The sequence below is a fragment of the Ranitomeya variabilis genome, chromosome 5, assembly GCF_051348905.1.
Source record: "Ranitomeya variabilis isolate aRanVar5 chromosome 5, aRanVar5.hap1, whole genome shotgun sequence".
NCBI classification, from domain to species: domain Eukaryota; kingdom Metazoa; phylum Chordata; class Amphibia; order Anura; family Dendrobatidae; genus Ranitomeya; species Ranitomeya variabilis.
The window spans coordinates 284,627,330-284,641,017 of NC_135236.1; the positions used below are offsets into that span (position 1 = coordinate 284,627,330).

The window sequence follows — 13,688 nt, forward strand, 5'->3', positions numbered from 1 at the left end:
GATGCAGGAGAAAAGCTGTATTGTCACAAACCACTAAATTGCTGAGTAGCTGCAATATAATACCTAATGCCCACATTTCATTTGTGTTTTCACCAGTGTCCTGGCATAAAACACCTTTAAAAGTCACATTTTTGCACGACGAGAAGTTGCACAAAAATTTAGCGACTTTTGGTGTTTTCATGCCAGTTCTGGCCAGCTTCACCAAAATTGGAATTGGGCCCTAAGTTTTTGTCTCTTTGTTTTATTGGTTACTTTGTTGCAAAGATCGTGATAGTCTTACCATATTACAGCAAGTCTATCCCCCACAAAGTAAGGGTTGCGGCAGACAGAACATGTTCAGCTTGGCATGCAGTGCTTATTTCGATACTGAACAGATTATTACGCTGAGTTTTCCTTATTAATGACACTTTTTGAACATGTTATATCTGCAGGTAAATTTATAAAGAAGAAATGCTGGTTTCCATTGGCCTTCTCAACTCAACGTACTCAGCTGTCATCCATACTATTCATTAGAACCAGGTACAGGACACATGGGAGATGACACATTTAATTGGGCCTTTGCCTTAACTGGTTTAGTAGTTAGGTTTGGAAACACTCAACTAACATGTTTCATCCTTAGCAACAACGAAACTGAAAAAATCTGGACCATTGTATTTTCATCACTGATGTGTTATGTCTATGTGATATAATGGTCAGTATAGAAAGTGAATGTTAGTGTGAAAAACTAAATGACTTACAGTAATCTGGGTAAGTATCTACATTTTATATCCACTGGACTCTAACATTATTATATTGGAAGCACTAATTATGGCTTTATTCACCAACTATGCACCGGTAGTTATGCATAAATCTGAGAAGATTCAAAGTGCACAAATGCTGCAATCTTCATAAATGTTACCTTTCTATCAGTATCAAAAGTATCATCAATTGCTCAGGTTTATAAAAATTGTGTGCAGACTTCATACCAACCCTGTCATACTAATCTGAGTATTTTCTGGCCAGACCTACATGGGTAACCAGCCTGGTGCAGATATCAAATATACACTATTCGCAGCTAATATTCCCTCTAGGGTGAGTATCCCAGAATGGGAAGAGTTAATGGTCTCTCCCTGTCTATCATTAATTCAATGTTCTTTATGCTCACACTAAACAAAGGTAACTTTTACATGTCCAATGACAAAAGCACAGCTATTACCAACCCAAAAAACACTAAGATACACAATGATAAACTTCTTTTGGGTTTAAAACTGTACAACTTGATTTTAGTCATTATGCTGGTGACATGTAAAGGTGTTATCCAGACCCTCTCACTTACATCGCGAGCTAAGAAACGCTATTGACGTCTGTGGGCCACTTGCCAGGCTTGATACACAACCAGCAGGTAACGGGGACTTGTCTTATTATAGAACAGACTTCTTTTTAAAGGTGTTGTATCACAAAGATAACCCCTTCTCTAACAACATTTAGGTGGTAACTGCAATTTGGGCTTTTGTAAAGCATGGCACAACATTTTCCCTGCAGCATGTGCAGGATCGGCAATATAGTATAATACTGCCTCAGTTCATATGAATAAATGACCACTATGGTGAACATAGAAGAACACAGCAAGGACCAAAACAGCTTCCCATAATATTGCCTAGTTGTGCCACCTGCAACTAAAGAATAACACAAATTCCTTAGTTTGTTAATAACACAGAGCTTCTGTCCTGGGAAATATACTCCTGATTTCCACCACCTAATAGCAAAGGGGATGGAGCCAACTGCATAGGCTGAGGATATAATATGTACACCCTTCGTAGGTCATGTAATACATGTCCACTAGAGATGATCAAATAAATTCAATGTAAATCAAATTTGAGTCGAATTTTATAACATTGACAGGGAATTTAACAAGATGAGAGTAGTAGTCTGTGAATAGTTGGTAGACAGACAGAGATAGGAGAAGTGCTAGCAGAAACAGCAGTGCCCAAGTATTATTGATCAGTGATATGGTGTAGCTGGCATTGGTCCTTCTGTATTTGAATTTCAATTACACTTTTTTCATAATTCTTAATGCACTGGAAAGCAAAAGCAAGATAGAACAATAGCTTTAACAGAGAAATTCTGCAGCCTTATGCCACATTTTGCTTTCTGTACGTATACCTACCTAACATTTATTACGTCCTTTTTGAGCAAGGTGGAATAATTGGGATTGAAATGATTGGCAAAAGATAAGTTTAGTGTTGTTCAAAATGTATGGTAAAAGAAAAAGTGGCAATGGCAAAGGACATGGTAGTGTAACAAAAAAACAACAAAAAAGGCTAAGAGTGTGGGCGTCACTAGCAGTAGCACTACCAAACAGAGTCCACAATTTAACTTTGCCTCCAGTAAGTGTATTACTGTGGAGGAATTGGAGGGATTAGGGAATATATGGTATATCAATTGACACCACAGGATGATATTACCTCAAACAGCAATACCGTCAGTATGAGTCAGTGTTCTGTGCAGAACAGTCTGCCTGATCACAAATAGCTAAAAGAGCTAATTTTTTAGCCCAATTTTATTTAAAATGAATATTTTCTTAGTATAGTCTTTTAATACATTTGTTGTTGGTTAATATTGGGTTACCATCCATTTCTACGTTGAGAACAATTTGACCTTACTTACGCTATGTTTACATTAAAGTGAGTGAAAGGGGTTGTATACAATTCTAAGAGGCCTCAGAGTGTTAAACACATTTTTTTCAGCTCAATTGGAGTACCCACAAAATGAGGGGCATTTCATTGTGGTAAATCAATTTTTTTTCAAAAATTGCCAGACTTGGTGAATTCGAATTTCAAAAGATTTGATCATCTCTAATGTCCACCATAGTGTAAGGCAGACTTGCAAAGTGGCTCTGGCTAATAGATGGGGAGATCCCTTATACGGCCCAATAGGGCTTATGGGCAAAAGGATTCTTCATGAAACAACTGCAATTAAATTGGAGACATACTACAATTGACTTTACAAATATGTCATATTTGTGATAATATCCAGTATTTACAATTTTAGTACTTTTTTTTAGTTTCCAACTTACTAGTATTAAGACTCTGAAGATGATACAGATTGTGGAAATTGGTAGTTCCCCAGGAAGTTGGAAAAGCACATTTTTGACTCTAAAAAAGGAAACAATTGGCAATAGCCTCACTTGGGCTGTTAAGTCTTCTTCTGGATCAACACCATATGTATTTTTTAAATTTTACTACGCAACACAGAAATATAACAGTCAGAGCAATCATTAGCTAAAAAGATGCTTTCAGGTTGTTTTGTTTCCAAAACAATAGCATGTTAAATGGCTTCTCTGCTTTTATAGCTATATACAGTATAAGCAATAATGATGCATACTATGAGTTAACACTGTAAGATAAAAAACTGGTTCTAAAAAGTGTAGGGTTAAATACCATATGCTATAAAAGTAGCTTCATTTAAAACGATAGTCTTGCCAAAGACAGCAAAAGCGTAGCACCCATATAACACAAACTAAACTTATTAATAAAACCGGCACCCATAAGGTCAAACGCTTAATGTGAGTGTGCCACCCTCTAACTAAAGTAGATGTAACATCATTGAAAGCATTTCATTTCTACCACTGAATCCATGAATGTATCAGGATATGAAAGAACTGAAGAGGGAAATGAAACCCAAAAGTGGTCTACATGGTAAAATGTGCCAGAGCTTTGCACCATTGAGAGAGCACCTAGGGAACACAGAGCCTGTTGCTACTGCTAAAAGTATGTATGCACAGACATAGGCACCTCAAAATCTAGACTAATAAACAATACTGTATAACTACTCACAAAAGTGTCCGTGTACAAGATAATGTCAGGGGGACACAAAGTTTTACAACTCCAAAAAGAGAATATTTAAAATTCTAAACTCTACTTCGTAAATATAAGATAGCTCATGTTGCAGCACAATCGCCATATGAGTGAGTCGTGCAGAATGTGGAGTCTTAAACATCGCTGCAATCTATACGTACTTCGTCATGCTGAGTAGAATGATTGATGAGCACAATACGGTAAGCATTGGTCAGAAACACTCACTTTGTCTACTGGCCAACTTCACAATATGGAGACGAATGCACTAGGCACAAAATGTTGGATGTTCTGTAGATTCAGGAGGAACTGTGCTATGTTCATACTTGTGTGTCATGTGAGTTGTGCAGATAGCGTGTTGTGCCTCATTGTGGTGACGTTAGTTTGCGTAGAACTATGGCATCATGTATATATGGCGCTCTGCATCGTGTAGAATTTCTGTGCTGTGTCGCTGCAGTCCACAATCAGTCAGGGCCTCTCCTCAAACTCGGACACAGTAATACCACAGCGGCCGCCATGGCCAGGAGAAGGAGTGGATTCCAGAAAGCACCCTGGGAAAAGGAGAAAGAATGGGACATTGAAAACAATTTACAGTGAAAGTGATTATGGTTTTCTATTCCTTTCCTTCGCATTCATAATACAGCGGGTGAAATAAGTATTGAACTCGTCACCAATTTTGTAAGTTAATATATTTGCAAAGGTGCTATTGACATGAAATTCTCAGCAGAGGTAGGTAACAACCCATTCAGTCCACACAGGCAAAGGAATCAAACCATAGATGTCCATAAATTAAGTTATGTGTATGGTCATCTGTGGTTGATTTCTATAAGTGTGTGGACTGGATGGGTTGCATCATGTCAATAGCACCTTTAGAATATATTTACTTAGATAATTGGTGTAGAGTTCAATACTTATTTCACCCGGTGTATGTGTGAGTTTAGATGAATTTTCTAGAATCAGATAATTTTAAAAGTAACAGAATGGCATTTGTACAGTTGTCATCATCACAGTTATTTGAGTTTTACTGCACTGAAAGTATAAGGCTAAACTCACATTGTAAAACCTACAAAAACCAGCACAGGACCAATGTGAATGATTAAAATAATCTTTATTATATACAAAGTTACATAGTTACATAGTTATTAAGGTTGAAGGAAAACTTTAAGTCCATCTAGTTCAACCCATAGCCTAACCTAACATGCCCTAACATATTGATCCAGAGGAAGGCAAAAAAAACCCATGTGGCAAAGAGTAAGCTCTACATTGGGGAAAAAATTCCTTCCTGACTCCACATACGGTAATCAGACTAGTTCCCTGGATCAACGCCTTATCAAGGAATCTAATATATATACCCTGTAATATTATACTTTTCCAGAAAGGCATCCAGTCCCCTCTTAAATTTAAGTAATGAATCACTCATTACAACATCATACGGCAGAGAGTTCCATAGTCTCACTGCTCTTACAGTAAAGAATCCGCGTCTGTTATTGTGCTTAAACCTTCTTTCCTCCAGACGTAGAGGATGCCCCCTTGTCCCTGTCTCAGGTCTATGATTAAAAAGATCATCAGAAAGGTCTTTGTACTGTCCCCTCATATATTTATACATTAAAATAAGATCACCCCTTAGTCTTCGTTTTTCCAAACTACCGTATATACTCGAATATAAGCCGAGATTTTCAGCCCAAATTTTTGGGCTGAAAGTGCCCCTCTCGGCTTATACTCGAGTCATGATCGGTGGTGGGGTCGGCGGGTGAGGGGGAGAGGGCGCTGAGGCATACTCACCTAGTTCCGGCGTTCCTGGCGCTCCCCCTGCCCGTCCCACTGTCTTCGGTGCAGCAGCCTCTTCCCCTGTTCAGCGGTCACGTGGGACCGCTCATTAGAGAAATGAATAGGCTGCTCCACCTCCCATAGGGGCGGAGCCGCATAATTCATTTCTCTAATCAGTGGTGCCGGTGACCGCTGATAGAGGAAGAGGCTGCGGCACCCGGAGACCAGCTGTCCGGGGGAAGGAGCGGGACGCCGGGAGCAGGTAAGTATCGCATATTCACCTGTCCTCGTTCCACCCGCCGGGCGCCGCTTTGTCTTCCCAGCGTCTCTCCGCACTGACTGTGCAGGTCAGAGGGCATGATGACGCATATAGTGTGAGCGCCGCCCTCTGCCTGATCAGTCAGTGCGGAGAGACGCCGGGAAGATGGCGCCGAGGAGCTGCAAGCAAGAGAGGTGAGTATGTGTTTTATTATTTTATTGCAGCAGCAGCACAGCTATGGGGCAATAATGGACGGTGCAGAGCACTATATGGCACAGCTATGGGGCAATAATGGACGGTGCAGAGCACTATATGGCACAGCTATGGGGCAATAATGGTGCAGAGCACTATATGGCACAGCTATGGGGCAATGGTGCAGAGCACTATATGGCACAGCTATGAGGCAACGGTGCAGAGCACTATATATATGGCACAGCTATGGGGCAACGGTGCAGAGCACTATATGGCACAGCTATCTATGGGGCAACTGTGCAGAGCACTGTATGGCACAGCTATCTATGGGGCAACGGTGCAGAGCACTATATGGCACAGCTATCTATGGGGCAACGGTGCAGAGCACTATATGGCACAGCTATGGGGCAATGGTGCAGAGCACTATATGGCACAGCTATGAGGCAACGGTGCAGAGCACTATATATATGGCACAGCTATGGGGCAACAGTGCAGAGCACTATATGGCACAGCTATGGGGCAACGGTGCAGAGCACTATATGGCACAGCTATCTATGGGGCAACGGTGCAGAGCACTATATGGCACAGCTATCTATGGGGCAACGGTGCAGAGCACTATATGGCACAGCTATGGGGCAACGGTGCAGAGCACTATATATATGGCACAGCTATGGGGCAACGGTGCAGAGCATTGTATATAACACACAGCTTTATGTGGAGTATCTATGGGGCAACGGTGCAGAGCATTGTATATATGGCACAGCTTTATGTGGAGCATCTATGGGGCCATAATGAACGGTGCAGAGCATTATATGTGGCACAGCTTTATGTGGAGCATCTATGGGGCCATAATGAATGGTATGGAGTATCTATTTTTAATTTTGAAATTCACCAGTACCTGCTGCATTTTCCACCCTAGGCTTATACTCGAGTCAATAAGTTTTCCCAGTTTTTTGTGGCAAAATTAGGGGGGTCGGCTTATACTCGGGTCGGCTTATACTCGAGTATATACGGTAAATAGCCCCAAGTGTAATAACCTATCTTGGTATTGCAGACCCCCCAGTCCTCTAATAACCTTGGACAAGACACATTGATTAAAACCATATATGATAGGACAAGACATATAAAAATAAATGCCCTGACTCCCTGAGGAAGCAATGTGAAACGTACGTTGGAGAATGAGAGGACAAGCAGTGCATTCTGGCAATATGGGTTTGTAGCCCTTTACTATTCTTATATTGATGTGAACCTTGATCCATTATTTTGTATATATTTAGGTTATTTATTCTTTCCATTCCATGATATATTATTTATTTAATAATGAATTAAGATCTGTGTTATTTATTATGCACTGGCCCTATTTGTTTTAAATATGCATACATATTTTTACATGGTGTATATGGTTTTATTTTATGTATTATTGCACTTTGCACTTTTCATGACTATTTATAGATAGGGATTTTAAGCACCAAGCACTTTGGATCAAAAATGAGGATTATTGAGTTTTTATCTAATTATTTATCCTGTCCTTTTAATCGGGTTTTGTTTGTCCTATCGTTTATGGTCGTAATCAATATGTCTTGTCCACTTTGTATATACTAAAGATTATTTTAATAATTCACATTGGTCCTGTGCTGGATTTTTGTAGGAGCTATTATGCTTCTATTTATTTCCAGTTGACTAACTTATTAGTCCTCAATATATATTACTACCCTCTTCTTTAGTTGTTAATAAATTCACATTGTATTCGATGTTTGTTTTCCTAGTGCATACAATAATAGACAGCAAATACATGCTATCATAATGAATTGGAGATTGGGGCAAGTTTTTATAGTGTGCATTGTATTCTAGATAAAGAGACTCATGTACTGATTACTTGTTACTACATTACATATTAATGTTCCTCTTAGGGTACTGTCACACAGTGCAATTTTGATCGCTACGACGGCACGATCCGTGACGTCGCAGCGTCGTATGATTATCGCTCCAGCGTCGTAGCCTGCGGTCACACTTTGCAATCACGGCGCTGGAGCGATGCCGAAGTCCCCGGGTAACCAGGGTAAACATCGGGTTACTAAGCGCAGGGCCGCGCTTAGTAACCCGATGTTTACCCTGGTTACCAGCGTAAACGTAAAAAAAACAAACAGTACATACTTACATTCCGGTGTCTGTCCTCCGGCGTTCTGCTTCTCTCCACTGTGTAAGCACAGCGGCCGGAAAGCACAGCGGTGACGTCACCGCGTCACCGCTGTGCTAGCTTTCCGGCCGGCAGGCGCTCACAGTGCAGAGAAGCTGAGACGCTGGAGGACAGACACCAGAATGTAAGTATGTACTGTTTGTTTTTTTTACGTTTACGCTGGTAACCAGGGTAAACATCGGGTTACTAAGCGCGGCCCTGCGCTTAGTTACCCGATGTTTCCCCTGGTTACAAGCGAACACATCGCTGGATCGGTGTCACACACAACGATCCAGCGATGTCAGCGGGTGATCCAGCGACGAAAGAAAGTTCCAAACGATCTGCTACGACGTACGATTCTCAGCAGGATCCCTGATCGCTGCTGCGTGTCAGACACTGCGATATCGTAACGATATCGCTAGAACGTCACGGATCGTACCGTCGTAGCGATCAAAATTGCACTGTGTGACAGTACCCTTAGGGTAATTGCCCCAGAAAAGAATCACTATCTGTTAATAAGTATGAAGTGATGCTGTAAAGACCTGCTCCTGGTTTAGAAGACTAGATTGTTTATTGCGTATGGGACAACCACAGTATGGCTAAATACACACATCCGTGTTTTGTGGTCTGAGTATAGATCCCAATGAAGGGACCAGATGTGGGTCTCCTTACCTGGACTCATGTTCTTAATAGGCATATAAGAGGCTGTCAAGTTCAAATCGTGAGACCCACAGCTGGTCTGTGTATGAAACACGGATGTGTTAATCAGGCATAACAAAAATCTGTCACCGGATAGACCTCTTTATTAAAGACTGCCTACAAAGCCCATTCAGAGGTCCCTGTTTTTCACGTCCGCCAAAATAACTGACCCGCCTACCAGCACTAAAGGCATTCAGATGCCACTTTTAAAAGATTTACAGTGGCATTTAAGTGATTAAACTACAGCGATCGGAGAACGCTCAGATTGCTATAGTTGCAAGTAGATGATAGCTATGTAACACAGTTGGAATTTATCTGGTATGAAGTAGGTTTAGCTCCTGAGCCAGCTTTTGTACCTTCGTTATTGACTTATGATGAAAATTAACGTAATAGATTGTTAATGGGTGGAAGCCTACCTATCGCTAATATTGTTGTTACTAAAGAAAAAATTGGGCAATCTCAGATGGATGATTTTTCTAAATATCACATATTAACCCCCTTCATGACGTGGCCAATTTCCATTTTTGTGTATTCATGTTTTCCTCCCCTGCTTCCCAGAGCCATAATATTTTTATCTTTTTGTCCACATAAGGCTTGCTTTTTACAGGATGAGTTGTAGTTTTCAATTACACCATTCATTTTACCCCATAGTGTACTGGAAAACAGAAAAAAAAATCCAAGTAGGGAGAAATTGTGGAAAAAAACACAATTCTGACATTATGTTTTAGGAATTGTTTTATTGTGTACATTCAGTGGCAAAAAATGAATGTACATTCTGATTCTGCTCATCGGTACGATTATGGCGATATTAAACGTCCAATTTTTTTAAATTATTTAGTGGTTTAAAAAAATCATACTATTTGCAAAAATATTGGGGGATTGCGACGCTATTTTCCGAGACCCGTAAAGTTTTCATTTTGTTTTTGATGGAGCTATGTAACAGCTTATTTTTTACAGGGCAGGACAATGTTTTTATTGCTACTATTTTGGGATAGATATGACTTTTTCATATTTTGTGTCTGCTTTTTATGTGGTATTGCAGCTACCAAAAAAACCTTAATTTTGAGGTTCTTGAACTTTTTTCATTTATGCTGTTTACCGATTGGGTTAATTATTTTTATCTTTTATTAGATCAAACTTTTCTGAATGCGGTAATACCTCATATGTATTATTTATTATCTTTATTTTTAATGGGGGAAAAGGGAGGGTGATTTAAACTTTTATTTTTTTCATATTTTTTTAAAAGTTTTTTTTATTTTTCACTGTTCATAATAGTCCCTTTAGGGGACTTGAAGTTTGATTGTCTGATCGCTTGTGCTATATACAGAAATGCCAAAGCATTGCTGCTTTTAGTGAATATCACAGTCTCTTTTGAAGCTCGGCCACAGGCTAGGTTTCAAAGGAGTGCCGTAATGATAAGCCCGGAGGTCTTCAATAGACCCCCTGCTGTCAAAGCAACCCATCAGCGACCCACAATCACGTCATGAGTGAACCGATGGATGCATGGAATCGGGCACCTCCATGCGGGCACATGGTAAATGTCAGAGTTTGCCAGCAACATTTAACAGACTAAGCGATTCTTAGAAGCAGGTCATGGCTGTGCAAGACAGCCATCACCTGCCAGGTATGGGGCGGGCTCAGCCCGTGAGCCTGCTCCATACACCGGCTACCGACTTGTGTCATACATGTATTGCGTATGTCGTGAAGGGATTAATAAGAGTTCCTAAGTGTCACTAATGTGGCCTGTAGGACTCAGCTTTGTAACAAAAGTCAAGTCCGAACTTACAGGTTGTGTGATCCAGGCATGCGGATCTCACAACTCACCATGACCCTTCTAAATGTGAAAGCATGAGATCATGTGTGTTATCACGAGATTTTACTCCGTGCTGCTGCAACTTTTACTAAGCGGTTACCAAACAGTAGCTGCTCTAATAGTGTTATGCCCAGTTAAGGATGCATCAGCACTGAATAAGTGCAAAGTGTGAGATCTCGCGATAACATGTGAGCTTACAGTTTCACAGCAAAGAGGGCAGCAGTGTCTTGAGCAGTCCTGCACTGCCTACTGGGATCATACAATTTTTGCAAGAAAGTTGGGTAGTTTATCGGGAGGGGGTGGTGGAAGAGGAGTCATTAGATACCCGTATGACACTTTAGAAAAGTCACCTGACTGAGTTTGCCCACTCTTTTCTTTATCAGTTCCCTCCTAAGTCAATTTTTGCTTTTGCATTTTCATTGTTTCCTGTCCTTTTTCAAATAGCCACAACTCGTTTAATTTTATCAGGACCTGTTTTTTTTGAGGGATGGTTTGCAGTTTTTATTGTGATTTACTCCATTCACTTTACCATATATACTCGAGTATAAGCCGACCTGAGTATAAGCCGACCCCCCTAATTTTGCCACAAAAAACTGGGAAAACTTATTGACTCGAGTATAAGCCTAGGGTGGAAAATGCAGCAGCTACCGGTGAATTTCAAAAATAAAAATAGATGCTCCATACCGTTCATTATGGCCCCATAGCTGTGCCATATAGTGCTCTGCACCATTCATTATTGCCCCATAGCTGTACCATAGAAAGCTGTGCCATATAGTGCTCTGCACCGTTCATTATTGCCCCATAGCTGTGCCATATAGTGCTCTGCACCATTCATAATTGCCCCATAGCTGTGCCATATTGTGCTCTGCACCGTTCATTATGGCCCCATAGCTGTGCCATATAGTGCTCTGCACCGTTCATTATTGCCCCATAGCTGTACCATAGAAAGCTGTGCCATATAGTGCTCTGCACCGTTCATTATTGCCCCATAGCTGTACCATAGAAAGCTGTGCCATATAGTGCTCTGCACCGTTCATTATTGCCCCATAGCTGTGCCATATAGTGCTCTGCACCGTTCATTATTGCCCCATAGCTGTGCCATATAGTGCTCTGCACCGTTCATTATTGCCCATAGCTGTGCCATAGAAAGCTGTGCCATATAGTGCTCTGCACCGTTCATTATTGCCCCATAGCTGTGCCATATAGTGCTCTGCACCGTTCATTATTGCCCCGTAGCTGTGCCATATAGTGCTCTGCACCGTTCATTATTGCCCATAGCTGTGCCATATAGTGCTCTGCACCGTTCATTATTGCCCCATAGCTGTGCCATATAGTGCTCTGCACCGTTCATTATTGCCCCATAGCTGTGCCATATAGTGCTCTGCACCGTTCATTATTGCCCCATAGCTGTGCCATATAGTGCTCTGCACCGTTCATTATTGCCCCATAGCTGTGCCATATAGTGCTCTGCACCGTTCATTATTGCCCCATAGCTGTACCATAGAAAGCTGTGCCATATAGTGCTCTGCACTGTTCATTATTGCCCCATAGCTGTGCCATATAGTGCTCTGCACCGTTCATTATTGCCCCATAGCTGTGCCATATAGTGCTCTACACTGTTCATTATTGCCCCATAGCTGTTCCATATAGTGCTCTGCACCGTTCATTATTGCCCCATAGCTGTGCCATATAGTGCTCTGCACCGTTCATTATTGCCCCATAGCTGTGCCATATAGTGCTCTGCACCATTCATTATTGCCCCATAGCTGTGCCATATAGTGCTCTGCACCGTTCATTATTGCCCCATAGCTGTGCCATATAGTGCTCTGCACCGTTCATTATTGCCCCATAGCTGTGCCATATAGTGCTCTGCACCGTTCATTATTGCCCCATAGCTATGCCATATAGTGCTCTGCACCGTTCATTATTGCCCCATAGCTGTGCCATATAGTGCTCTGCACCGTTCATTATTGCCCCATAGATGCTCCTTATAAAGCTGTGCCATTGCTGCTGCTGCTGCTGCAATAAAAAAAAAATGACATACTCACCTCTCTTGCTTGCAGCTCCTCAGCGTCCCGGCGTCTCTCTGCACTGACTGATCAGGCAGAGGGCGGCGAGCACACTATATGCGTCATCGCGCCCTCTGACCTGCACAGTCAGTGCGGAGAGACGCCGGGAAGATGGAGCGGTGCCCGGCGTGTGGAACGCGGACAGGTGACTATGTAAGGTTACGTTCACATTTGCGTTGCGTCGGGCGCAGTCCATGCGCCCCTATATTTAACATGGGGGGTGCATGGACATGCGTTGCACTTGTGTTTTGTGACGCATGCGTCACTGTGGTGCATGCGTCAGGGCGCAGGGAACGCAGCAAGATGCAGTTTTTTCTGCGCCAAAAACCATGCAAAAGTGGACGCATGCGTCACAAAACGCTGCGTTGTGCATGCATTAACATTTGCGTTCTGCGTTGCGTCGCCGACGCAGCACCGCACAACGCAAATGTGAACTTAGCCTTATACTTACCTGCTCCCGGCGTCCCGCTCCTTCCCCCGGACAGCTGGTCTTCGGTGCCGCAGCCTCTTCCTCTATCAGCGGTCACCGTTACCGCTCATTAGAGAAATGAATATGCGGCTCCACCCCTATGGGAGTGGAGTCCATATTCATTTCTCTAATGAGCGGTCCCACGTGACCGCTGAACAGGGGAAGAGCTGCAGCACCCGGAGACCGTGGGACTGCAGGGACAGCGCCAGGAGCCCCGGAAGCAGGTAAGTATGCCTCAGCGCCTTCTCCCCCTCACCCGCCGACCCTGCCGCCGACCGTGACTCGAGTATAAGCCGAGAGGGGCACTTTCAGCCCAAAAATTTGGGCTGAAAATCACGGCTTATACTCGAGCATATACGGTAGTTAAAATAGAAAAAAAATTCTAAGTTCTTTGAAATGGTGAAAAAAAAC

General features: G+C 42.2%; 1 protein-coding gene across 5 annotated transcripts in view; it reads right to left on the minus strand.

Annotated features, from left to right (window-relative positions):
* Positions 1-509: 509 nt before the first annotated feature.
* The window catches only part of CCDC136 (coiled-coil domain containing 136), an 88,273-nt gene continuing 75,094 nt past the window's right edge, over positions 510-13,688 (minus strand). For all 5 annotated transcript variants that reach the window (XM_077264394.1, XM_077264395.1, XM_077264390.1 and 2 more), the window contains one exon: positions 510-4,384. Coding sequence is in view for 1 of the 5 variants with exons in the window: in XM_077264391.1 (XP_077120506.1) it covers positions 4,298-4,384 (87 nt within the window). In the remaining 4 variants the exon portion in view is untranslated. The remainder of the gene's footprint in view (positions 4,385-13,688) is intronic.